Source organism: Aspergillus brasiliensis (assembly GCF_001889945.1).
Source record: "Aspergillus brasiliensis CBS 101740 unplaced genomic scaffold ASPBRscaffold_1, whole genome shotgun sequence".
NCBI classification, from domain to species: Eukaryota; Fungi; Ascomycota; class Eurotiomycetes; order Eurotiales; family Aspergillaceae; genus Aspergillus; species Aspergillus brasiliensis.
In genome coordinates, this window is record NW_027137442.1 from 467568 (window position 1) to 492100 (window position 24533).

General features: G+C 50.0%; 11 protein-coding genes and 1 non-coding gene across 12 annotated transcripts; 6 read left to right on the forward strand and 6 right to left on the reverse strand.

Annotated features, from left to right (window-relative positions):
- Window positions 1-349: 349 nt before the first annotated feature.
- Window positions 350-2382, reverse strand: ASPBRDRAFT_112511 (uncharacterized protein; the record flags this gene model as incomplete). Its single annotated transcript, XM_067616658.1, has 8 exons — window positions 350-490; window positions 592-782; window positions 886-1236; window positions 1301-1521; window positions 1567-1641; window positions 1691-2012; window positions 2067-2123; window positions 2169-2382. The coding sequence occupies 8 exons, from the start codon at window positions 2380-2382 to the stop codon at window positions 350-352; spliced, it is 1572 nt and encodes a 523-aa protein (XP_067484167.1).
- Window positions 2383-2802: 420 nt separating this feature from the next.
- Window positions 2803-4193, reverse strand: ASPBRDRAFT_114124 (BNR repeat-containing protein; the record flags this gene model as incomplete). Its single annotated transcript, XM_067616796.1, has 2 exons — window positions 2803-3643; window positions 3697-4193. The coding sequence occupies 2 exons, from the start codon at window positions 4191-4193 to the stop codon at window positions 2803-2805; spliced, it is 1338 nt and encodes a 445-aa protein (XP_067484168.1).
- A 572-nt stretch (window positions 4194-4765) lies between these two features.
- ASPBRDRAFT_49933 (glycosyl hydrolase family 79 C-terminal domain-containing protein) lies at window positions 4766-6615 on the forward strand (the record flags this gene model as incomplete). The annotated part of the gene is made up of 8 exons (XM_067626450.1): window positions 4766-4911; window positions 4962-5081; window positions 5137-5276; window positions 5343-5450; window positions 5507-5875; window positions 5924-6015; window positions 6078-6111; window positions 6170-6615. 8 exons carry the CDS (start codon window positions 4766-4768, stop codon window positions 6613-6615), a joined length of 1455 nt encoding a protein of 484 aa, XP_067484169.1.
- Window positions 6616-7079: 464 nt separating this feature from the next.
- On the forward strand, window positions 7080-8544 carry ASPBRDRAFT_111805 (SNG1 family protein; the record flags this gene model as incomplete). The annotated part of the gene is made up of 3 exons (XM_067616594.1): window positions 7080-7209; window positions 7267-8343; window positions 8393-8544. The coding sequence occupies 3 exons, from the start codon at window positions 7080-7082 to the stop codon at window positions 8542-8544; spliced, it is 1359 nt and encodes a 452-aa protein (XP_067484170.1).
- A 454-nt stretch (window positions 8545-8998) lies between these two features.
- ASPBRDRAFT_t32 lies at window positions 8999-9107 on the reverse strand. The gene has a single exon. It is a non-coding gene; the product is annotated as a tRNA-Met (tRNA).
- A 507-nt stretch (window positions 9108-9614) lies between these two features.
- ASPBRDRAFT_36097 (NmrA/HSCARG family protein) lies at window positions 9615-10670 on the reverse strand. The gene has a single exon (XM_067623432.1). It carries the CDS (start codon window positions 10626-10628, stop codon window positions 9705-9707), a length of 924 nt encoding a protein of 307 aa, XP_067484171.1. The 5' UTR covers window positions 10629-10670; the 3' UTR covers window positions 9615-9704.
- Window positions 10671-10940: 270 nt separating this feature from the next.
- Window positions 10941-12834, forward strand: ASPBRDRAFT_24639 (uncharacterized protein; the record flags this gene model as incomplete). The annotated part of the gene is made up of 4 exons (XM_067622069.1): window positions 10941-11060; window positions 11251-11826; window positions 11955-12023; window positions 12076-12834. The coding sequence occupies 4 exons, from the start codon at window positions 10941-10943 to the stop codon at window positions 12832-12834; spliced, it is 1524 nt and encodes a 507-aa protein (XP_067484172.1).
- A 934-nt stretch (window positions 12835-13768) lies between these two features.
- ASPBRDRAFT_36099 (flavin-containing monooxygenase) lies at window positions 13769-16008 on the forward strand. Its single transcript, XM_067623433.1, has one exon. The coding sequence runs from the start codon at window positions 13889-13891 to the stop codon at window positions 15539-15541; it is 1653 nt and encodes a 550-aa protein (XP_067484173.1). The 5' UTR covers window positions 13769-13888; the 3' UTR covers window positions 15542-16008.
- Window positions 16009-17936: 1928 nt separating this feature from the next.
- On the forward strand, window positions 17937-19797 carry ASPBRDRAFT_190273 (uncharacterized protein; the record flags this gene model as incomplete). Its single annotated transcript, XM_067620209.1, has 5 exons — window positions 17937-18150; window positions 18202-18406; window positions 18455-18980; window positions 19035-19529; window positions 19579-19797. 5 exons carry the CDS (start codon window positions 17937-17939, stop codon window positions 19795-19797), a joined length of 1659 nt encoding a protein of 552 aa, XP_067484174.1.
- A 409-nt stretch (window positions 19798-20206) lies between these two features.
- Window positions 20207-21681, forward strand: ASPBRDRAFT_190274 (uncharacterized protein; the record flags this gene model as incomplete). The annotated part of the gene is made up of 2 exons (XM_067620210.1): window positions 20207-20346; window positions 20391-21681. The coding sequence occupies 2 exons, from the start codon at window positions 20207-20209 to the stop codon at window positions 21679-21681; spliced, it is 1431 nt and encodes a 476-aa protein (XP_067484175.1).
- Window positions 21364-22579, reverse strand: ASPBRDRAFT_36103 (uncharacterized protein). Its single transcript, XM_067623434.1, has one exon. The coding sequence runs from the start codon at window positions 22312-22314 to the stop codon at window positions 21847-21849; it is 468 nt and encodes a 155-aa protein (XP_067484176.1). The 5' UTR covers window positions 22315-22579; the 3' UTR covers window positions 21364-21846.
- Window positions 22580-23232: 653 nt separating this feature from the next.
- On the reverse strand, window positions 23233-24222 carry ASPBRDRAFT_190276 (uncharacterized protein; the record flags this gene model as incomplete). The annotated part of the gene is made up of 1 exon (XM_067620211.1): window positions 23233-24222. The coding sequence occupies one exon, from the start codon at window positions 24220-24222 to the stop codon at window positions 23233-23235; it is 990 nt and encodes a 329-aa protein (XP_067484177.1).
- Window positions 24223-24533: the final 311 nt, after the last annotated feature.

Consider the following 24533-nt stretch of genomic DNA (forward strand, 5'->3'; position numbering starts at 1 on the left):
ATTTCCCCCTGTTTCATTTCCTTTCTTGTGTGTCATTATATTGCATACCGCCGCGGGATGCTTTGTTTTCGTTAGTGCAGTTTGTTCTTTTTCCCACTTGTTCCTTTTTCCATCTCATGTCCTGCCCATACGGAAATGGGCAGTGTACGAAATCACTGCTGAGTATCATGTGCCGATGGTGATGATTCCTTTCTGTTGCTTGTTCATTTGTTTGTTCCGAATAGATTTAATAGCGACTACCAGGAATAACGAGTCTCAAAATTACCTATTTCATACCTCTCCTACCGACACCGTAAATCATAACCACTCGTCTCTCTTGACCAGTTAATCCAATCAACTAATCAACTCCCTACCGAGCTACTTCAATCTCCTTCGCCTCCGCCTTCTCCTTCTCATCCAAAAACTCCTCCGCCACCGGATTAGCATGACTAACCACCGCATCCTTCCCATCGAACAGCAGCGCAATCTGCTCCAGACTCGGACCCTTCGTCTGTAGATATACCATAACATTAGCCACCACCACTGCCATCACCATTGTCATGCAACTTAAGATTATGGAAAGGGGAACTGAAAAGAATAGCATAAACCAACCTCAATAAAGAAGAAATACACCACCACAAACTCAACGATAATCCACCCCACATAGAAGAAATAATACTTCCATGCGAACGCATCGATTCCCAGTGGATTGACATATGTGTTGAATGCCCCTGTGGCGCCGGTGACGAGCCAGAAGAGGGCGATGCCTTTGGCTCGGATGGAGTAGGGGAGGATCTCGACGACTGTATTTGTTGGTAAGTCTTGTATTCAAGCATTCGTTTTCATTTTAGATGAGGCTGCATATTTGATAAGGGCTATGAGAGGTTTTGGAATATGTATACTAACCGTATAGCATCATCGCACCAGTCCACCCAAGATTATGTACTCCATTGTATATATAGATGAACGCGACGGTGGCATACGATGCAGACTGGCTCCCTGTTTCGACGAATATGCCCGTACAGGCGGTGATGAGTGCAAAGACGAGCCAGATGAGTCCCATGGACCAGAGCAGAAGGGGTCTTCGTCCGACTCGGCCGGGGAGGAAGGCGAAGGCTAGCGCACAGGCGAAACTGAACATTTGGCTTGTTGCGGTGATCAGGGTTGTGTCAACTTCGCGGGTTATCCCGGCAGATTTGAGCATGCTGCTGAGGTAGTAGCTTATAAGGCCGTTGCCGGACCATTGTTTGCAGATTCCTGGTTGTGTTTGATGTTAGGTGGTGGTGGATGAGAGGTGCAGGCCGGGGGGGGATGAACTAACCACACCATATTAGGATGAATGAGCGCCATCTGTTCCCGCGGGAGTTGATGAGTTCTTTCCAGGAGGTCTTCTTCGCAGCGATCTCGAGCTCGATGGTCTCTTTCATCTCTTGGTATTCTTGTTGTACTACGACGTCCTGGGCGTCGCCGTTGCCGTGGTATTTGGCTAGGATGGCGAGGGCGGCTTGTTCGCGGCCGCGGCTGATGAGCCAGCGGGGGGATCTATCATTGTTAGAGGGATATTTGAGTGGCTCTGGTGCTGCTTACTCTGGCAAAATGAAGGCTCCAATTAGTTGGATCACGGAAGGGAGCGCCTGGAAGACGGTGGGAATACGCCATGCCCTATCTCTGATAAGTTTCAGGAGGTATGGTCCCAGGCAGTTGGACATACCATGCGCTTGCAAGTCGGAATGATCCGAATGTAATCCATGCTGCGATGATGGATCCAGCACTATATGTAGTGTTTGACATGGAAGTTGCTGTCGCCCGATGGTCTGGGTAGGCTAATTCACCCATCCAGACTGGCCCGATCGCAGCGACTACCACGCCGCCCATACCTAGGAGCAGGCGAGCAGCGATGAATAAACCAGCACTAGAGGCGCCGGTAGCCATGCCAGTACCAGCAAGGCATAAAATGGCTCCGAAAAACAGGCAGTATCTGCGGCCGAGCCTGTCGGAGATGAAGGAGATGAAGACAACGCCAACGATGTTTCCTAAACCGGTCATTAAACCAAAGAAAACTCGCCAGGGTCAATTTCCGCTCTGACCTATCCAATACATTGCACTCATAGCTCCCAAGAGGCTACCATGAGGATGGTTGAAATCTGTATCGCATGGTCAGTCAACCGGACGAGCTACTAATACAATACTTGACATGCCCTCTTGCCAAACGTTCAGTTCTTGCACGTTGTTGATCAAGGAAGCATCATAGCCTTGAGTAAACTCGCTGAACATGAGGAAGAACAGCATCAAGTTCAGCTTTCGTAGACCAGTATCCTTCCACCATGGCCCTTGCTTATTGCTCACCACCGTGGTGTCCTCAAGCGCTCTGCGGTCGATGGGCATCTTTGCGCTAACTGCCATGGCGAAGTCAAGTTTGTCAATAATAGCACCTGGTGCTACCACCAACTCCCATCTAGGAGATATATGCGAAGTCTGCAAAGAAGAACCCCATGGTATGTGTTGGCTAAGCACACAAGCTAGCTTGCCCAGGCTATTAACCGGCACCAAAACCTGGGGAAACTGCGGGGCTGATCGTGGAGATCCCTCGTCCAGGTTGCATTAGAGGTTCGGCCTAAAGCAATCCGAGGCGACTGGAAGCTGGTGGCAATCTTCTGAGCCTCCTGTTGGTGGAAAATGTATTCCTAGTGCGAGTGAGTGCATAGCCACGAGCAAGAGCTAACATAAAATTGACTTTCAGGTTACAGGCTGCCTCTGGATTGCTGCTACTGGTTACTGTTTCGTGCATTTCACCAAGGCATATTGATAATCACATGCTCCTTATTATGCCAGTTTATTGACGTCGAATAGGAGCACGACAACCTTTCTGTTACCTTCTTGGTCGTCCCTCAATATGAGAATAGACAGAACGCCAAAAGTCTTGAAGGCTTCTTCGTCGATCAGTGGCTCTCCACTGTATCCATGTTGTCGCCATACTACACTAAATTCTCCATCTATATCACGCATACTTCTCCGCGCGATCAGCAGCTCATTCTCCGTATTCGACGGGAGAACGAAGAAGACGGCATTGAGCTTCTCGCTATGAACAAGTTTGCCTCGAGGCCCAGTAGGCGTAGGATAGATTTCAGGTAGCACGAAGAAGCTCCACTGGTTGTCCGATGGGGAGCGGTAGTAGTGCACCCACGTTTCCTTTCCGGTGGTGTTTTCTCGATTCAGTACATGCACTCCTCCCTTAGAGTCAACGTACTGTGCCTCCTGGTTCATGATACCACTGTTGTGAGGAATATCCTTAACGAGTAGTCGACTATCTTGGGACTCGAGCCCGGTCCCCGGGCGTGCTGAAAGAACAGCCACTGACTTCTGGTTTGGCCCATTCCATGTAACACCATTGTTATGACTGTACGCATAATATAGACCTTCGTTATTCTCGGGGCCATTAGGTCCAGCTTGCGCTTTGTGGGCTGTGGAAGCACTGTCGTTTGCTCCTTCATACTCGATAAAGTGTCGATTTGTCCAAGTCACATGTAGGCTGTTACTTGGTGAATGATATGATAACCCATTGGGGTATGGGTTAGACTGTCTTCCAACCAGGTAGGTGCCGAGATAGACAAATTGCGCGGTATCAGGATTGTAGCGATATAGGACATCGGAACCGGCACCTGCTCTACGGCTTATCGTCAGATTCTGCTGTCCCGAGAATTTTGAGCCTTCACATACTTTCCAATGCGACACTCAAAGTACATATCTTTGTCTGTGGGTATGAATCGTGGATATGTGACGTCCAGGAGACCGTCGCAGCCGGGTAGATGATCTAAAATCGGGCTGAAATTGCCTGCCGTCCAACTCGACTCGCTTGGATCATTTGCTAGACCTGGTCGCGAGATGCGATACTTCAGCGCATCGCAGTGGTGGTCAAATGACACATGAATTGTTTCATCACCAGCACAGATCCCGATGGATATGGTATTATGTCCGTCATCGGTCGTCTGGTTGTAATCTTCAAAAGTCAAGTATTGCCAGTCGGATGAAGTGTCTCGGAAATCATGGCGTGCAATTGTGACTCTTCTAGAGTCTGCTACTCCCCGCGAGGTATAAAAAGCCACATATTGGATGCTGCCAGAAGTGGTGATTGCTGACTGCTGATAGGCACAGGCATTTAGGCGGTGCGTAGTATTGGGGTCGTCCCCAAGAGCAGTAATTGATGGGATAGTCATGATAAGTTCAAGGAGATTGAGTACATCCGAGTAATCGTATCAAGGTGTTTTGGGAACACTTCGATGGATGGTAGACTGGGAGACTCCCAACTCGAGAGCAACGCGATCTCGAGGCACGTGAACCAGGCTCACCGTATCGAGAGAGAAGACTCCGGTCGAGCAGTTCCCCTCCCAACATCTTTCCCCTTTCTTGAATTACTCTCACACAAACAGATCTTCCCTACTAACTGGTCTTCCATGCAGCTGATGTTTGGTGGAAGAACTCCTGATCCATTCGTCACAGCCCCGCCCCCGCAATGACCACGATCTCCGCCGGTGTCCATCGATGGCCAGCCATTCACCGATCGTCTTCAATAAACTCAGTTGTTGTTTGATCGCCCCTCACATCAATTTATCCGAGGTGGCTCCATAATAACCGATGGCACGCCCGGCGGATGTATGAGTTTGAAGAGTCCATTTCGGTTGACTACGATAATTGAAAAGGGAGTTTCTGGAGACCCGTGAGCAAGTACACTCTCACTAGAAGCATAGACAAGGCCGCTTTTACGTACAATTCAATCGCGTCTCTACTCATGTCTGGCATCAGGATAATTGCTTCTATTGTTCCAGCCCTTCTGCTGGTTACTGGGAGCGGAGTCAATGGCCTCGGTTTTGAAATCCCATCGTCAGCTCCAGCAAAGTCCAGTGGTGAGCTAGATGCTGCTCCTGTGGGCGTTTCGTATGGCATCCTATTCTATCGGAAGAGATTTGAGGTCTAACTATAACAAGATTCGAATTCTTTGCCTTTCCTGAATATTTCCAACAACTCCCATTGACAAACTCTTGCTTGGGACGACTGCAGGATGCATCAGGATCTTATTCGCCTATTCGAATTGGAGGAACAACACAGTGAGCTATCTATGGCCCTTTTTACTTCCAATTGACATGCTAAGCTTTTTTCAAGGGATCGCGCGACATACAATGCCTCCTTATCATCGGCGGTCTCATACAGCGTTGACTCACCGGATGATGCACCAGAGTCACTCACGTTCGGTGACTCTTTCATGGAGATAGCAGCTGCTTATGAAGGAGCCGTGACAATTGGTATGTCATAACTAGCCACAATTTCCCTTTTTGGACTCGTAAGCCAAAATGCTGAAATACGTTTAGGGCTCAACAGACGACTGAACAACATCAACAATACAATCGCCGCAGCGAAGGTCGCCAAGTCAAACATTGCTACTCTCTATGCTATTGAGCTCGGAAACGAACCAAACTGTATGCTCACAGCAATCTACTTACCTTCGGAACAGGAAGCGCTAATCCCTTGCCAGTCTTCACTTCAAGTGATCCAATTGCGGACGGCCAGTCATGGACAGCTGCAACTGATGCAGCCTCGCAGGTCTCATGGCAAGCATCTGTGGGAAGTGCTTTAGACGAAACATCTTTCACCCAAGCTGGGGTCTTCTTCGACTTGGATACGTTTACCGTCAGCAATCTAGCCGAGAAAGAGGAAGATACCGATAGCACCCAATACGTGCGCTCTTTCTGTCATCATTACTATCCGCAATCCGCCTCTACTGCAGACCTGGATGAACTGATGAGCCATACCGAGATAGTGGAGGGAGTGTCAGAGTTTCAGAGCCAAGTAGTGGCTGCCCAGGGGCTCAATAAAGATTTTGTCATGGGAGAAACGAACTCAGGTATGTTTTTTCCCAGCACGTGCCTTATTAGATGCTAAACGAAGCTAGCCACCGGTGGAGGTGGTGGTATTAGCCCTACCTTCGGTGCCGGGCTTTGGATCCTGGACTATGTCATGCAAGCCACCATTCTAGGAGTTAAAGTAGGTCTACCTGCCATGCCAACCCAAATTTGGAACGAGCCGTTTGAATCTAACGTTGACAGCAATTGTTCTTCCACCAAGGAACAATCGGCAACTGTACGTATCTCACGTTCCTGTTCTGTTTGATTGGCCACAAGCTGATCATGGTTACAAGGCCCGTACTGTTGGTGGGACGAGTCGGTAAATGCGCCGTTCTACGGCGCCTATACAGCCGCCCTTGCACTCTCCGGTGCCTCCAAAGTCGCCCAGTTAGACACTGGAGATAGCCGGTTCGCAGCATACGCCTTCTATGACAGTAGTGACCAGCCCATTCGTGTGTTGTTGTACAACTCGGCGTATTACACCTCAGGGACAAGAAGCAACGTGAGCGTGACATTGAGTGGCATTCCTTCAACATCCACTTCCGTCTCCGCGTTGCGATTGACCGGAGATGCCGCGACAACGATCGTCGGAGAGGGAGCGATCACCATCGGAGGACAGACCTTTGCGAACGCGACATGCGAATTACAGGGTACAAAGGAACTGGAGACAATCAAAGCATCAGAAGGGCAGGCAACATTTACTGTCCAGGCATCCGAGGCGTTGCTTATTTATGTGTAACCTAAAGAAGCACAAAAGCAGCGTTAGACTTGGTCGAATCAGATAAGATTGGAATGGAATGCACCCGACCAGCCAAGCAGGACCATGGGCCAGCCAATTTTCCTTAAAAATATACCCGGAATTCCTTGGCTCGGCCCGGCGGAGAGCGAAGTTTTCTCTCTCGCGCTCCGAAAAGGCGAAGCCTGCGCTCTCGGAGTTTGATCATTACTAATTTCGGAAAATTCCCCGAGTCAGCCGTTGCCGAATTTCAGTAGCGATGATTGAGCCACCAATGGACGATCGTTGCGTTGGTTAGATAGCAGCCAGAGCGAACATGGACTCTTTTAAATCTGACCATCGCTCCTCTGGGCCTGTCGGGCGCTTGGGTGGCATGATATTTTCGTCTGCCATGGTCTTCTTTCTCTTGCTACCCATACCATTTTCCCTCGCACATCGGACTTACCTCCCTATACTTGCGCTAAAACATGAGCTCCGATAAGGTACAGATGGCCGAGGCTGGCAACAAGGCTGAGGCTCCTCCTGTGGCCGTCTCGTTCTTTGATCCTGCGCTCAGGGCTACTCGTCGCAGCGTGTTCTTTCAGTGGGGCCGGACAGGTTAGTGCTAAACACATGATTCATCAGTATTCTTTCGCTAATCGTTATGCTACCTAGTCTTGCTACTTTGTGTCTTCATCCTTTGCATTTTATCCCTGTTCTGGGCCGTACAATTTCAGGCGGAGTCCAGGTTTCCTGCGCTAACGGTTTGGGTTGTCGACTTCGACGGCCAGCTGGAGCCCTACCGAAATGAGACCCCAATTGTGGGCCCAGCCGTGACCGAGGTCGTGAATCAGATACTTGACTCCAGCAGCGAGCATCTAGGCTATACGATCAAGTCTCCTGCAGACTTCAACAATGATCCTTGGGCTGTGCGCCAGTCGGTGTACGACGAGCATGCTTATGCAGCTGTTATTGTCAACTCCAATGCCACTGCACTTCTTCGCAATGCTGTCACCAACGGCAACTCGTCGTACGACCCATACGGCGCGGCCGAGTTCGTCACGATTAGTGCACGCGATCCGACTACCTATTACGACTACATCAATCCCTTTCTATACGAATTAGACGTGGCCGTCCGGTCGTACTTCGGACCACGCTGGATACAGACCGTCGCTCAGGAAGGGTACAACATCAGTCAAGCGCCACAGGCCATCAACCCAGCAATCGGATTCACCTCTGTGGACCTTCGACCCTTCGTCCCAGCCGTTATTACTCCCGCCGTCAGTATTGGTCTCATCTATCTGATCATCCTTGCCTTTTTCAACACCCCATTCATGATGCCCATACACATGCAATTCATCAAGGGCAACCATCCGCCGCTGAAAATCCCGCAGTGGCTCCTCTGGCGCATCCTGTCCAACATCGGCACATACTTCTTCCTCTCGCTGTTCTACTCCTTTGTGTCACTGGCCTTCCAGATCCCGTTCACAAACCCCTCCGCACCCGACACCCAGACCGCCTACAACCCCAATGCCTACGGCCATGGGTCCTTCGTTGTCTACTGGATGCTGAATTGGGTGGGCATGTGTGCCCTCGGTTTCCCATGTGAGAACATGGCAATGATTATCGGTCTCCCTTGGAGTGCGCTCTTCCTCATCTTCTGGGTGATCACCAACGTGGCCACCGGGTTCTATGCTTTGGATCTGGCACCAGGTTTCTTCAGATGGGGATACGCCTGGCCTCTTCACAGAAGTAAGTCCCACACTCATATAGTCTAGTTAACTAAGCTAATGGATGATAGTCGTCGAGGCATTGCGCACCATTCTCTTCGATACACATTCTCGGATCGGGCTTGATTTTGGTGTCCTTTTCGCCTGGATCGGATTCTCGATCTGTCTATTCCCGCTCGCTGCAGCGTTTATGAGATGGAAAATCAAGCGGGGCTGGGCATGAGAAGCTCATACTATACTGATCCGATTATCAAAAGCGATAGACTGTTTAATTGTTCTTTTGGCGAGTATGAAAAGTGACATGTTTTTTTTTTCGGGTTGATGTGATTTGTTTTCATATATAATGTGGATGAGTGATGTGACCGGGGACTTTCTCTTCTTATACGATATTCTTATATTCTATCTAGACAGCTATAGATTCAACATGGATATTTCGACTTAGATACATCGCTACAATAAAGATAACAGCAGAGAATGCTATGTGTGGTCGCAGTGGCGGTTACTATGTCCCTAGTCTAAAAGGTTTTTTTGAATTCTTCCCAAGAGCCTACTCAGTATCTCCATCTACTCTCCACTTCACAATATAACAAAAAAAGGATATTTACTTTTTATCTGTATCTCCCTCCGGCGGGAATCAATTGTCACGTGACTACTCATCCACGAGTAGTAAAAAGAAATGTCCCGAGGGAGGTTCGAACTCCCGGCCTTGGGATCGCATGGAAGTTATTGCTTCCACGTCATACTGTAGTATGAGACCCACGTGATAACCAACTACACCATCGAGACGAGCTGTTGAAAGCAGCAACAACTATTTCATATATATCCCGTTTAGCTAAATTGATAATGATATCCTTGTGTGGGTAACTTTTGGGTGTGAATTTTGTTCTTTTTGATGATGCCTCTTGACGAGATAGCATTAATACGCTTATTTGTCTTCAATGTAAGAGGTTGTATGCTGTGTTCCGCTTTGTCGTCGGATTTCTGGTTGGTGGTGAGAGTTGGCGTGTCGTTTCGGATATATATATATACTGGACTAGTACTACTACTATATTTTAATGGATGTACGAACTACTATTCATGACTAGTGTGATGTTGCGTACGGTTTGGCTCAAACAGACGTGGGTTGATATTGACAGCATCGAAATATTAACTCAGTGCTAGCTCTGCCGATCTTTCTGTTCGCAAGATCATCTAGCTCTGTTTCATGGGATACATTCTCGCAGGCAAGCCAAATATAAGACCGAGACCAGCGAAGTCATTCTATATACACAGACTCGGCGACACGAGCATATTTCGCCCTTGGGGCTTCAGTTCATTTATGAAGCCAGCTATAATAGAGATATATAAGGAGACTGGAGTCCCGAGGTAGTGCAAAAAGGAAAACTAGCGGAATGTCTCCAGAACCTCGTCCCGATGGTTGTCAAGATACTCCGAGAAGGTAGCCAAGCGAATCGGATACTTCTTAAGCTTTTCGAAGTCGACGTGATACCCAACCTCATTCGTCCATAGCTGAGACCTGATTTTCGGGTCCTTCGCTGCAAGTTCCTTCGCCTCTTCGTCACTATAAAATTGAGCAGCAATGTCTCTCCCACTGACTCGACTCAGCTCCTTCGCAATCTCCGCCGGTGTTAGACTTTCAACACCCAAGTCTATCTCATGTTTGTCATAGGCACCAGGGTCGGCAATCGCAGCTGCCGCGAATTTCCCAACATCATTGGGGTCAAGCACAGCCATCGGAGTGGTGGGCTTGTAGGCCGTCAGGAAGACGTGTTCCTTGACCAGTTCAGGGAACATGAAGGAAGCGACTGGGTTGTGGTAGTTGTACATGAGGAATGCAGGCCGAAGGATGGTCCAGTGTGTAATGCCGGATCCTCGCACCATTTTCTCAATGCGGTCCTTGTTGGTCCAATACCATGCCAGGGGATAGTCAGGGCCCCAGTTCGGGAATGACTCGTGCTTTCCCGTCATTGTAACGCTGGAATAAACGATGGTGTTGACTGTTTTGGCTGCGATAGCGGCGTCGATGATATTCTTTGCATGGGTCACCTCGCTTTCGGTGTCGGCCAATGAAGGCGATACGTTTAGAAAGACTGCGGTGACACCTTCAGCTGCGGCCTTTATAGACGACGAATTGTCGAAGTTGCCCTCAAAGAGTTGCGCTCCGAAACGCTGGAGCTCAAGGGCTGGTTTGGATGAGGGGTCCCGGACAAGTGCGTGGACTTTGATTCCGGCGTTCAGCAGTTGACGTGCGGTGGCACCACCTTGGTTACCGGTTGCACCGGTGACTAGTGCGATAGTGTTCCTCATGATCTCGAGGGATGAGTTGAGGTAATTCAAGTGAAGTATAAGGAGAAGTGATGCAGTGATAGAGAAAAGTTGCTATGAAGAGACGGGAAGTGAGAAGGATTAAATAGCTACATGATTATTAATGCCATTGGGGATTTAGACGCCACCTCATCAGTGCTGTGCACCATTCTGGCATTGCTGGAAGGAGTATCCAGCTCGACGATATGGAACTCCAGGTGAAGGGTTGCTATTCTGAAAGTATAGAATAGTATCCACAAGGTCTCTTATAGAGCTAGCAACAATTTCAGCCTAGCTCATTAGTAATTGGCATCAATGACCAATAGTGAGCGTCTACTCGGTGTAGATCCAACTAAAAGTGGGCCTGCTACAGACAGCGCTATGCCGAATATGGCATGCACCTCGACGGAACAGGAGTTTTTCCCGTCGTCGTTGGTGGCGTATTGTTCACTAGTTATACATTCTACTTTCCACCCCAGCGTTCATCTTCTCGGGTTGTGACGCAACATGGTCTATCGCGGCAAGCCCAGCAGGGCATGTTTAGAATGTCGAATTAAAAGAAGAAAAGTATAAACCAATGCTGTTTTGTTGAGGCTGCATACGACTAACCCGACTCTTCAATCAGTGCGACCTGTCGAGACCGACATGCGGTCAATGTGCCAGGGCGGGTTCCAGATGTGATGGTTACCGGAATCAGAATTCTCTCACAATCCGGGATCAGACAGTGGATGTTCTGGACAAGGCTCAATCGTCACTCGGTGAAGATCCACCTCACATTCCACTACATGGTATCCATACGGCACCTGTAAGATCCGAGAAACCTCAACGGACTTTACCCCTTCAGTCCAAAGAAATATTTGATCATGACCCTTGGTCAAAGATTGCGATATCACACGAAGATAAAGCACTGTATTTCTTTCGCAACCATTATCTTACCAGGGGATATGGACAAGTCCCTGGTCACCCTGACTGTTTTTCTGTAGTATATGCGCGAGCCACAGGACCTGGATATTTGGCTAGCCTCGTCACTGCTGTGGGATTGGTAAGCCTATCGTACCTAAGGAACTCACCCTCCCTGGCTCATGCTGCGGGCCAAAAATACTCTGGGGCTCTTCGCGCCATTCGTGCAACACTTTCAGACCCCGTGCAGGCGGCTTCCGATGAGATGTTAGTCGCTGTGACGCTCCTAGTATTGTATGAGGTAAGTCTCCTAGGACAGAATAGGTCCTTGGACTCGGGGCTAACATCAACCAGACAGTAGCCTGTAACTTTGATAGCGGACTGAGTCCCTGGGATAGACATGTTGATGGTGCCTTGACACTGTTACAGCTCCGAGGAGTCAGCCAGCTGCGTAACAGGGTTGGTCGAAGCATGTTTGTCAACCTGCGCACTGAGATCGTGAGTATCATGTAGAGTATTATGAGAGCATTATTCTGACTTTGATTGATAGCTAGTCAACTGTCTTCACCGAAGGGTGCGGGTGCCGACGACGATGGTGAACTGCATGATGGAGGCTCGCGATTTAGAAACGGCACAGGAAGCACCTTCTAGCAGCCTAGCAGACATCATTGTTGAGGCCTGCGCCGTTCTGGCCTCCATCACGGATGATACCATAAACAAGGAGAGTCCGTCTCGGCATATTTCGCGGCTCTTGTCTGTCGATGAAGACTTGAAGCGCTGGTCCCAGAAAATTTCAACAGCCCATGGATATACCACCACAATCTCGCACGACACTGACGACATGTATCTTGGGCGATCCCATACATATTCTAGTATTGAAATGGCTCATACTTGGAATTTGCAGCGCTGTGCGCGAATAATCTTACACCAGGCAATCGTACAGGAGTTATTACCACGTCTGAATATGTTGTCTTCCTTACCATACAGCCACTTACTCCACAGTTCGACCGCTCTTGTGCAGGAGAACTCGAACGATATATGCTACAGTGCCCCATACGTCCTTGAACTCTGCAGCAAGACAGGCAAATCGAGGAATTTGAGAGCTGCACGTAGTATGCCCTTACTATGGCCTCTTTATATTGCAGGGACAGCCCATACTGCGACGGATGCTTTACGGGATTGGGTCCTGGTTCAGCTCCAAAAGATCAAGGAGGACACTGGGATTCAACAAGCGGGAGTGATGGCTTTGCATATACAAAAGCGTTGTCTATATCCAGATGCACCCACTAAGCCACCTACAGTTAGCTGAGATTACCTCCGTGATCACCAATCACAACGTCAAACCCCAATACCAAGCTTCAGGGTGGTGCGCCATGATATCCAATTGCTAGCTGTGGCCAACATTGAGAGGGGGTGTCTGTATCTTCGATACAGTACCGAACAGCAACATTCGGGTCAATGGTGGTTCAAGCTTGTTCTATCGTCCGGCCTAGAAATCACTGACCGAGTATCTAGGTGGTCAGAGAGCTTATGACCCCTCACTGTACACCGATAATCCTGCATATGGAAGACAACACCCAGGCGGCGATGCGCATTCGCCGTCAAAGAAGCCGGACCGTCCGATGCGGGGTGGGAGGATGACGCTGATTTGCTCCGAAGAAGACAGCAATCAAGTGCTAGTGAGCCTTCCCCTTCTTTCCCGTGCGCCAATTTTTCGCTAGTGCTTATCATGATCGATCAACCAATAGTTATGCCATCAGGCTGCCATACCGAAGGAATCAGCGGCCTGCCCCCATGATCGTACCCTCATGTGGCTCTTTTGATGGGGGCCATCGTATTTGCTTGTACGACAATGGGATTGTTTTCGAAGCTAGTAGGGCCAAGCTGCCACACAATCCCAATCTTGGTAGAAACATCAATACCGCCAAGCGACCCTTTTTCCTTGAAGACTAGGCGGTAGGTCTTTCATCGAAAGTTTCTTACCATTTTCCATACCTTCTGGGCTCGAGTGGAGCAAGCCGAGGACGGCCGTCGCCATTTGAACAGAACTAGTTAATTAGGTTTCTCAGGCGTCCAATGCGAGTGTGCATCCAAACCCGCGCGGCGATATGACGTCTCCACACTAGCAATTAAACAGCTTATCCAACGGCTCGTGTCCAGACTCCAGAGAATACTAAGTGGACATGTCACAGAAGTACCTGGGCCATCACATCATAGGCTATCGGCGAGGGCGGTGCGGTCGCACTACCACATATAACGACTTGCCCTCCCACTGACATCCTAGAGAGCCTCCCAACCATTGCATAGTAGCCATTCTGCTGCCAGCCTGCCACGCATATATTTCATCTAAGATTGATAAAATAATGGCCCACAGTGCGCTTCCCACAGACACCCGCCCCGAGACCCACCCTGCTAGTTATGACATCCTCATAATCGGGGCCGGGTTTTCCGGAATATACATGCTGTATCACCTTCGCAAACTGGGCTACTCATGCCGGATTTACGAATCAGGGACAGAATTGGGAGGGACATGGGCAAATCATATCTATCCAGGTCTAAGGGTCGATTCGGAAAGCTGGGTTTATCAATTGTCCATGCCTGAAGTTTGGGAGGATTGGTCATGGAGCGAAGTTTACCCCTCCGGCGAGGAGCTGCGTCGGTATTTTGCCCATGTCGAGCAAAAGCTCCACATCAACAAAGATGTAGACTTCCGGACCAAGGTAGTGAAGGCACAATTCATCCGAGAAAAGAGCTGTTGGCGCACGGAAACCGAGGACGGTCGGGTCACTGAATCCCAATTTCTCCTCCCATGTACAGGGCTTGCATCGAAGAGCTACACACCTGCCTTTCGTGGAATGGAGAATTTCAAAGGCAAGATCTACCATTCTGAATACTGGCCCAAAGAGGACGTCAACATTCAAGGGAAGAAGGTGGCAGTGATAGGCACTGGCTCAGCCGGGATTCAGATTATTCAAGAGTGGGCAAAAGAAGCAGGCACTTTGACTGTCTTTCAGAGGACTCCCAACTTGGCCTTGCCCATGCGACAGCTTCAACTTCCTCAAGAGCAGCAGGTCATCAAGTCCATGTACCCGCACGTGTTTCGGGACCGTGGCAAAACCTTTGCAGGGCATGTAGCAAGTCAAATCCCCAAACGGACATTCGATGTCTCGCCCGAAGAGCGTGAGGCTGTCTATGAAGACGTCTGGAAAAAGGGCGGGTTTCATGTCATAATTGGGGGCTATATCGACGTATTGACCGACCCACAAGCAAACCGTGCCTTGTACGACTTCTGGGCTCGAAAGACCCGTTCGAGAATTCACGACCCCAGAAAGCGGGACCTCCTGGCACCATTGGAGCCACCACATCCTATTGGGGCGAAACGCTCGTCCCTCGAATTGAATTACTACGAAGTATTCAACCAGCTGAGCGTCGACTTAGTCAACGTGCGCGAGGAGAACATTGTCGAATTCAAGCCCCACGGTATTGTAACAAGCAGTGGAGCTTACTATGAACTTGACGCGGTCGCATTGGCTACTGGGTTTGATGGACTGACGGGGAGCTTGACTAGCCTGGGTCTTCACAATACGGAGGGCAGATCTCTGGAGGAAGAATGGAAGGACGGCGCAAAAACATACCTGGGTTTGACGCTTAGTGGCTACCCCAATCTGTTCTACATGTGTGGAGTGCATGGACCGAGCGCGCTTAGCAATGTGCCCTCGACTTCTGAAGTACAGGGTCGGATCATCATCGACACCATCGAGAGAATGCGGGCTAGTCGACTGTCGGTCATCGAGGCTACACCAGAAGCCGCAGATTCATGGTCGAAATTGGCGGATGAAATCGCCAACGCAACACTCTTCACTCAGGCAGACTCTTGGTACATGGGCGCCAATATACCCGGAAAGAAGCGGCAGATGCTGAATTTCTGTGGTGGGATACCGGCATACGAGCAGGCATGTACGGAGGCACTGGCGAATTGGAAGGGTTTCAAGACTATGCAGATGGCAAATCTCTGACATTGCAAAGAATCTATACGAAGTGATGATGAGGGGACATGAGAGCCATCATTTGCGAGTCGTCTAAACTGTAATGCTGACAAACTCACCGAAGACCAATAACTCGACTCTGTTAGTCGCGGATCAGATGGATTCGGGGGACTCGCATAGATCACTTTAGCGTGTCTTGCGGGATGATTCCCCGAGATATAGTGCCTACGCTAAGAGCAAAGGCGTCAGAAGTGAATCCCTCTGACCGACTGAAAAAGTAGGCTAACGTGGCAAGGACTTGGAGTTTACTGGCCACAATACCATTTTCCCTTGACAGACTCGTTGAGACATCTCCACATAGGGTCAATTGGGCTAGGAAAAGAGCATTAATACATGGGATATCTCCAGCATTGTGGCATATCACGCGCCTGACTTGTTCATCGGTCACTTGTGTGATAGACTGCTAGTCAAATCGTCAGCTAACTAGCTACATAAGAGACACTAGATCAAATCCCGAAATTGCTTGCTTTTTGCGTATCAACCTCCTTTCTCCAATTGAACCAATGGCCTTATCGAGGCGTGGCCTCAGGTTTCTGCAGGCCCCCCATGACCGACCACGTGTAAAGCACCTACCAATGCCCCCCTCAGAATCATCTCTCTTCTTTCCCCCATCCCTACCTCAACAGGGAAACAATCTAAGCCTTCCTTCCCACCGGTTACACACGTTGTCTTTCGTCCATGACCTGCACTAACACCAAGAAACAAGCCGGTGTGCCCCATCGAAATTCGTACAGTCAATGGCTGTTAGGTTGGTAAATCATATTCGATCGTTCTAGAGCTTCTCAGCATTCAGCGGGTCCGCTGTCACTAATGTTTCGCTTCCTTAGTAGCTTTCGGTTGTATTGCAGTATCATGTCGCTCAATTTTCCGAAACAAGTTCATTTCAGTTCTCGAAGCCTAGAGTCACTCGAAAATAAACGATCTCATCAACAGTGGGGGTTATTAATTGAACATGCACAGTTTGAACTGTGCGAGTCAGGATAAACATGGACTTTTGACCACTGTTTACGGTGGCTGACTTGGGATATGCAGAAAAAGAAATATGGAACTAGCGACGGCTCAAGAGACACTTGCAGACATTAGAAACCAACAGAACTCAGCGGAAGCCCAACATACCCAGCAGAATACGACGATCTCTGGCCCAGATGCAGAGGCCGCACATTGAGCTATCCCTCGAAGTACTTTGTGTCTCCAATTTTCTCCAGCGTGCTCTTATGCCAAGTATCCCAGGAACGTGCCAGCCTTTCTAGCCTGCATGTTTAAAGGCTAACCGCTGCAAGCAGCATGGTACGTACAAATCTGGCCTGCATGGTACCAGTTGTCGAATCTGCCGTAAGAACAGGCTGATGCGGGGATCCGACTCAGAACAGGGTGTGAAATTGTACATAGGTATCCGTTTCATTACGAGCGAAAAGTAACTGATTGAGGTAGAACTCCAGAAAAGCGATCTATCAAGATACCACACTCCGCTGACGCTAACTTGATGCGGAGTACTTGGTTCACTCTTCAACAATTGTGATGCTCAATCTAAGGTTGTACTAGCACAGGGCTGCTAGCGCCATTCACCAGAAAACTTTGGATCGGAATAGTGGGTAGCTACCCACTATTCCGAGCATAAATATTGGCAAACTTATGCGGGCTTCTGGGTCTCAGTTGCGGTGTGCTACTAGTAGCCTTGACGCATCCCATGACAAAACTCTTGCACCCATCACTCCAGCTGAAACAGTAGCTGAGTGAACCTCACCACGCAGCCGCGCTGTTGCGTTATCTGTCCCGGGAATCGGACCATGGCTAGTGAGAAGCTTGGTGCACCAACTGAAGAAAAGAGATCAGTCAATAGATGTAGCCTGCCTGAGTGTTTGCTTACGGTTGGCGTTCTGCCTGCATTTGTTGTTCTCGGAAACAAACCCCGATTTTGGACATGACTCACTAGCCGATCTTCGTGACTTATTCCAAATTATCGCGATCAAAAATCTGACGCAAAAACAATGCAACTCTGGCATACAGGTACTTCCGGGCACGTCGATCTTATGGATCCGACGGTCTTGACCCTGCTCGTGCTGACCCCACTCAAATTTCCATAAGAGGCAGTGCCTCTCTCAAGGATTATCTTTCATGCGCATTCTGACCAGACCACCGACTCAGCTACTAACCCTCTCACCCCACTCCTTCTTGTTGAAAATACCCTATAGCTCGGGACAGGAAGCCGCACTAGTTGTCTCGGCATAGATCGCCATCTTTAATTGGTAGCGATGATGTTTTAAGTCAACCAGTGTCGCAGTAGCTGGACATATATCCTTTCATCACTGTCTCATGCGAGCGACACATGGAATTCTCCTTACCACCCTTCGCCTGCTTAACAGCCATGTCCGGCCTTTCACCTTCCAGCGAACAAGCCCAATCTCGCAATCGCCCTGGCTCTGCGTGCACGGAGTGCCGTCGTCGAAAGATGCGCTGTGATGGAAGGCATCCTCAATGCAATAATTGTTCCAATGCGGGCATAATATGTGTTTTCAACCCCCAACCTTCCCGTCGGGGACCCAAGAAAGGACATTTGAAAAGCCTGCAGACGCGTATCGGTGAGTAGCCCAGTCAATCTATTAAAAGATCAACAGTCTCATGTGAAACAGCGAATCTCGAGAGTATGCTGTTTGGACGGACACAAGATTCCCTCTCCGCGGACGCATCCATAAACGTTGAGGCTGTTGCGCAACCCGCAGAGGATGGCTGGAGTGGGCGGTCCCAGGTAAACGTATCCCTTGATGGATTTCACGTTCCAGCGGGGGCACCGAAAGTCGGGGCAGTGCCAGTTTCGGACTTATTACACGCCGAGCTGTAGGTGTCATATTTGCTTCTGCCGTGTTGTTGTGCTGAACAAGAAAGTGACCAGTTGTACTTTGATCGTGCACATGTTTTCGTCCCCATTCTTAATGCACGGCGCTACCTTTCCTGGACCAGGGATGACAACAAATCCGTATCGAGAAGATGCTTGCAGTACGCCATGTGGACAATGACCACGTCCATGTCCTCCCAGCTGGAACATCTCTGCGAGCCTTTCTACCAGTCTTTACGAGAGCTACTAGGCCGTTCAGAACTAGCAGACGGCAATACAAACACCGACAGAATAGAGCGTATTCAGGCATTACTAATACTTGCTGTTTACGAATTTTCTCACCATACCTTCTCTCGCGGGTGGTTGAGCGCCGGTCAGGGTATCCGACTTGCGCAGCTGATGAACCTGCATAAGATTGATCTCAGTAATGAGGGCAAAGCACATCCTCACGAGGCGAGCGGGTGGGATGATCCCGTTTACACAGAGGAGAAGCGCCGTGTCTTTTGGGTAGCGTACATCCTAGACCGGCTTATTTCCTTGGTGAATGAGAGCCCGTTGACAATTGATGAGCGAGTCGTATGTCCTATGGTGCTTGACTACTGGTGTATCCAGCTGATGTGTGTGTGACAGATTGCAACACGCTTGCCTGCCGGAGAGGAGGCCTTCCAGACTGGCCGATTAAGCCAGATGACTGGCTTCCTCTCAAAGACCATTACTGAAGACGCACCTCTTCCCAAAGCAGAGCTTTCGGAAATGGTTATTTTAGCCTCACTTTGTGGGAAAACGGTATTACACCGGCAGCAGGCAGCTGCCGAGCAAGCGGACTGCGGTATATCCAACAGCTTCTGGGAGCGAGATCGCTGGCTAGATGCAATACTCATCAAGAAGGGCCGGACCATCTCGCCACTCCAGCCGGCGTCACCCACGATGCCTACCCATCTGGCGTCTCTTACGTCCAACCTTATGGTACAATCGGCTCTTCTATATCACTGTATGACGCTGCAGCTTTTGCCTGGCGGAATCGAGAGCAGCGAGACGGTACTGCAATGTCGACAAACGGCATTCCTGGCTGTTCAGGAGATTATCCGATTGACAGGGGCGGTGCTCCAGCTGAGCTACTTTGAGGTAATTGACACGTGCCCTGCGTTTGACTACTTGTACTCAGAGATGATAGATCGCTCCCTTCACGCCGCTTCCCGTCCTTCTCTGCGCCAAAGTACTCATGATGTATCGAGACACGGATCCCTCGTGTGCGATGCAGCTGCAGGAAGTTTTAGTTATAGTGCAGAATTTGGCCAATACTAATTATCTATGCCGGGAATGGGCTATGCAACACTTGGAACTGTTTGGATCTGAGCCCGACTTTGTCCATACTGAGAAAAGCCATGGCTAGGTTGACTCGTCGATGTGCACATACTCTTACGGAAAGCCGCTCAGCCTTATATGCTACGAGGCTCGAAGCTCGCTTATGGCTCTGTGACATGGCACTGTCCGACGAACCTGTTTCTCGGTGGATGATCAGCCAATGAAGGTAGTTGAGGCGTGGGACTGCCGGATCGCTAAGAGATCGGCACAAAATTAACTTCGCTGGGTGTGGTCAGGCAGCTTCATCCACCTATAATATACCTGGTATACCCCGGATCCGCCGTGCCGGTAAATGAAGCTGTGAGATTGCCGTGTGCGGCGGGGTGAAGCTTTAGCCGCGGAAACGACACTCGGCAAGCACCGCCTTATCAGATCAACTTTAATAAGGCTTGTTGGATCGATAGTATCCACCTCAATACTGTGATTCTGTGTTAATCATGGCAAACCAGGAGATAGAAGTAGAGTTGTCTAATCGCCCAGGGTCGGCGGCTGAGCAGGTGGCATCCTTGCCGCAGGATGTGGAGAGGCCTTCCAATAGCAGGAACGAGCCCGTTCCAGAGCCGGTTTATCCCCAATGGTAGGTGCCCACAAGACAAAGTCTGATGTTTACTGACAATAAAGGCACTATGTCGCCGTTGTGGCAGCCGGGTTCATCGTAATGATCACAACCTGCGCTTTCGTGTTCTCTTTTGGAGTGTACCAATCCCTCTATGAAGAGTTGGCCCGCGAACCAAACACACCTTTTACCGGAAGCACCACTGCGCTCATCGATCTGATCGGCACGCTGGCAATCGCGCTCATGTCGATGGCCGGCCCATTTGCCATGTCCTGGGCGAAACTCTTCTCACCGCAAGCCGTAATCATCGCCGGCGGCTGGGTATTTGGCATTGCCTACATCCTCGCCAGTTTCAGCAAGGCTCTCTGGCACTTTGCTCTGACACAGGGGTTGCTGCTGGGCATTGGCACATGCATGGCCTACGTGCCTACCATGGCGGTCGCCCCGACCTGGTTTAGTAACCGCCGCGGCCTCGCCATGGGAATCATCATTTCCGGGACCGGAGTGGGGGGCATGATCTGGCCGCCTGCACTGCGCGCCATGATCTCCCACGTGGGCTTCCGCAACGCACTCCGCATATCAGGCTGCATCGCGCTGACGACCGTCACCGCTGCGGGCAGCATCCTCCGCTGGGAGCCCAAATTCCACGAACAAGTGAAACTGCAAACAGCCGGATCATCCAGCACCTCTCGTGCTCTTCCCAAATGGATGCGACTATTCTCCGTCCCACTCGTCAACTGGCGTGTAGCCCGCTCCAAACGCTTCACGGCACAGGCACTCGGCTGTTTCCTACAATCCGCCGGCTACTCCACGCCGCTCTTCTTCTACGCCGCATACGCCCAAGCCCTGGGATACAGCGCCACGACCGCAGCCAACTTTATCACACTGAGCAACGCATCGAACTTTGTTTCCCGCATCATCATCGGCTACGCAGCCGACAAGCTGGGACGGATCAACGCACTCGCCGCAACAACCCTGCTCAGCACCGTTGCCGTGTTTGCCTTTTGGCTACCGTCGTCGCTGGTCTCGAGCGCGGCAGCGCATGGACTCTTCATTGTCTTCACGATCCTGTATGGCGCCTTTGCTAGCGCGTATATCTCGCTATTCCCCGCATCGCTAGTGGAGCTCTTTGGCGTGCAGCATTTCACTAGCGTGAATGGGGCGCTGTATCTGGTGCGGGGGGTCGGGGCGTTGCTTGGCACGCCGCTGACGGGGCTGTTGATACCGGGAGGCACGGCCCTGACGGAGTCGGGGACATACGAGCGGGCGGCGATCACCGTGGGAGTGTTGTTGTTTGCAGCGACGGTGGCATGTTTCTGGGTGCGAGCCGAAGTGCATGGGAAGTGGCGGGTGTAGACTCAGATGAGAATAAGACAATGCAATGAAGAAAGAAAGAGATAAGTAACATTACAATCGTAGAATCGAATCGAATCGAATCGAAATATGAGTACATGTATTCAACCGAAACCATCCCATACCCATATCCACATCCATATCCATCCATCAAATCATATCATCAAATTAAAATCCCCCCAAAACCGCACTCAAAACAACCATCCCCAACATCCCCAATCCAACCTTACTAACACCCACCTGCTTCATCGCCACAGCCCCAGAAGATCCCGTCTCACTCGCCGCACTTCCCGTACTCGTTCCCGTCTTCGTAGAAGAACTAGTCGCCCTCGTCCCCGTGACACTCGCCGTCGCCGTAGCAGTCAAATTGCCCGAACAAAAAGGATTCTCGACGGCACCGTTCGACTGAATGCAAGAGAGCAGCTCCTTCACGTCCTGGCCCTGAGCCAGACAGTAGATTCCGCAGTCGTTGTCGTATTTGGTGGGCGTGGCGGATGAGCAGCATTTGTCCATGATGGCGCTGGCATTGTTGGTGTTGGGGAGGGCGCAGGCGGCGTCTTGCACGGGGAGGACGTAGAGGTTGCCGGTTGAGGTGCAGCTTGCTGCTGAGGTGGTGGCGGTGGTTGTGGTGGACATTTTGATTATTGTGTTTCCTCTCGAAGAGGGTGTAGAGAGAGTGTGTGTGTTTGTATGTGGAACGAGTGTGTTGTTCGTGGATAGTAGTCACAACGAGTGTACTTTTAGATGGAGGAGTAAGGAGGTAGATGGGTATTGGGCAGGAAAATAGAAGTAAAAGTAAGAGAAAGAAAAGAGAGGACAAAGGAATAAATAAATACCTTACTTACTCACCTCCGGATTTCCCAACAGCTCCCAAACAAAAGACCCAAGGCAGCCAGCCAGCAAAGGTCCACCAACTCAAGACCCTTGGCAGACCCACCCGACCCTAAATATATCGACGGCAATACACGGAATTACCAGCCATCCTGACTAGAATACGGGGCCATCAGGGCAATCAGACGATGCAGGTTTCAGGGTAGTGGCCAATCACAGATAGAAAAACGCGGGATTCACCCCGGGATTACTAGATCGGGCACAGATCCCTTAGTTGTTGGGTGACGTGGTTCAGTACTACACCAGTACGGAGTAAATTGAATTTATTTATTAATTGATATTAATATTTTGTGGGATGGAATTATTGGATTGTTGCATTAATATGAATATTATTGCATTGGGTTATTGTTTTCGAGTTAACTGATTCGAGGTGTTTCAATTTTACAGTACAAAGTACGGTGGACTTTTTATTATAGTGGGTATGATTGCATTGGCATGAATGCCATGGATTAATTTTCAAACTAAAGTGTGGAGATCTATTCATCTCCATTCCATCCGATTCATCCATCCATACATTCATAAATTCATTCCATTCCATTCCATTCCGTCCATATCTGTCATATCATCCCATCAGTATGGTTCATGCAAAGTACAGAGTACCTCGGAATAAGGGTTGTATCTGCACTGCATGCACCGCACTGCAGTACATCTCGTACCTGCACATCACCTAAAAATCACCCCTTCCATCCTAATATCCTCCTCCACCTCCCTCTTCACCCTCTTCAACACCTCCCTCGCCCATCTCTCCCTCCTCGCCAACTCCTCATTACACACCACCGGCAACCCCAACAGCTCATTCGCATGACAATCTGAAAACACGGGGCCTGTGATCCCGCATTCCCGACACATCCGAATCGCAATTCCCAGTAGATTCTTTCCTACTCCGATTCCCCGGAAATGCTGCGCGACAGTCCAGGCTCGGATAACGCCGACTGGTTGACAGGCTGGAGTTGACACTGACGAAGAAGTAGAAGCAGCAGCAGAAGAAGAAGAAGTCTGGTATAGTTCCTCCCTTACTACCGCATCTCGCACATGTCCCCAGAGTTCTTCCTCCGTGCGAATGATTCTCAGGACGAGGGTGCCGATGACTCGGTTGTGGTATTTCGTTACGAGCATTATATCCTCCTCCTCCTCTTCTCCTTTTCTATGTTCTTTATTGTCTTCTGCGTCGTGTTGATCGTTCCGCACAGGGGTCTTATACCCCCCTCTAGCAGTAGAAGAAGCCGACGGCGATGCTTCTGCTGCTACTGCTGGTGGTAATTGTCTCCGTCGATGCTTATACCGCGTCCCTCCCCTCCACAACCACACCCACGTTCCCGTACGGCCTGCCTTCTCCAGGTACGGATGCGTCGTGTGCGCCGCGGCGAGGAGGTACACCATGATGCAGGCCGGCCAGGTGATCAGTAGCAGGAACGGCCAGCTATTTTTCTCTCCGGAGGTGGTATTGCTGAGGGCGCGGGTGAAGAAGTAGGTGATGAAGAGGGACAAGGTAAGCAGGGAGAGCGAGGCTGGGTGGGTGAGCATGGAGCGGGCGGCGAGTTGGCGTTGTTGGGCGATGCTGTCTGCTATGAGGTGCAGGGAGGCGATTTGGTCGGGTTCGTTGGTGGTGAGGGAGGTGGTTAGGGGGTTGGTAGTGGTGCTGGTGGTGGACATTTTGTTCAAAGTGTGTGCTCAATGATATGGTTGAGATCAAGTGGGTGTTGGTATGAGCGGGTTGTTTGGTGTATCTCAGTGAGGTAGGAAAGTATACAGGTGGGATTGGGGGAGTGAATGGCTGGCTCATGAAAACATACTGACGCAGGTTATAGATTACTAGCTACGCTGTTTGATTGTGTTGTTGATACAGTGTATTTGCAAGCACTGATTGCGTTTTCATTATATATGTGAGCTCAGCTAATATCTCTCTGTTTACTGTTGCGAAATGATCCGTATGTGACATTTTTATCTCATACTCCCCTACCGTG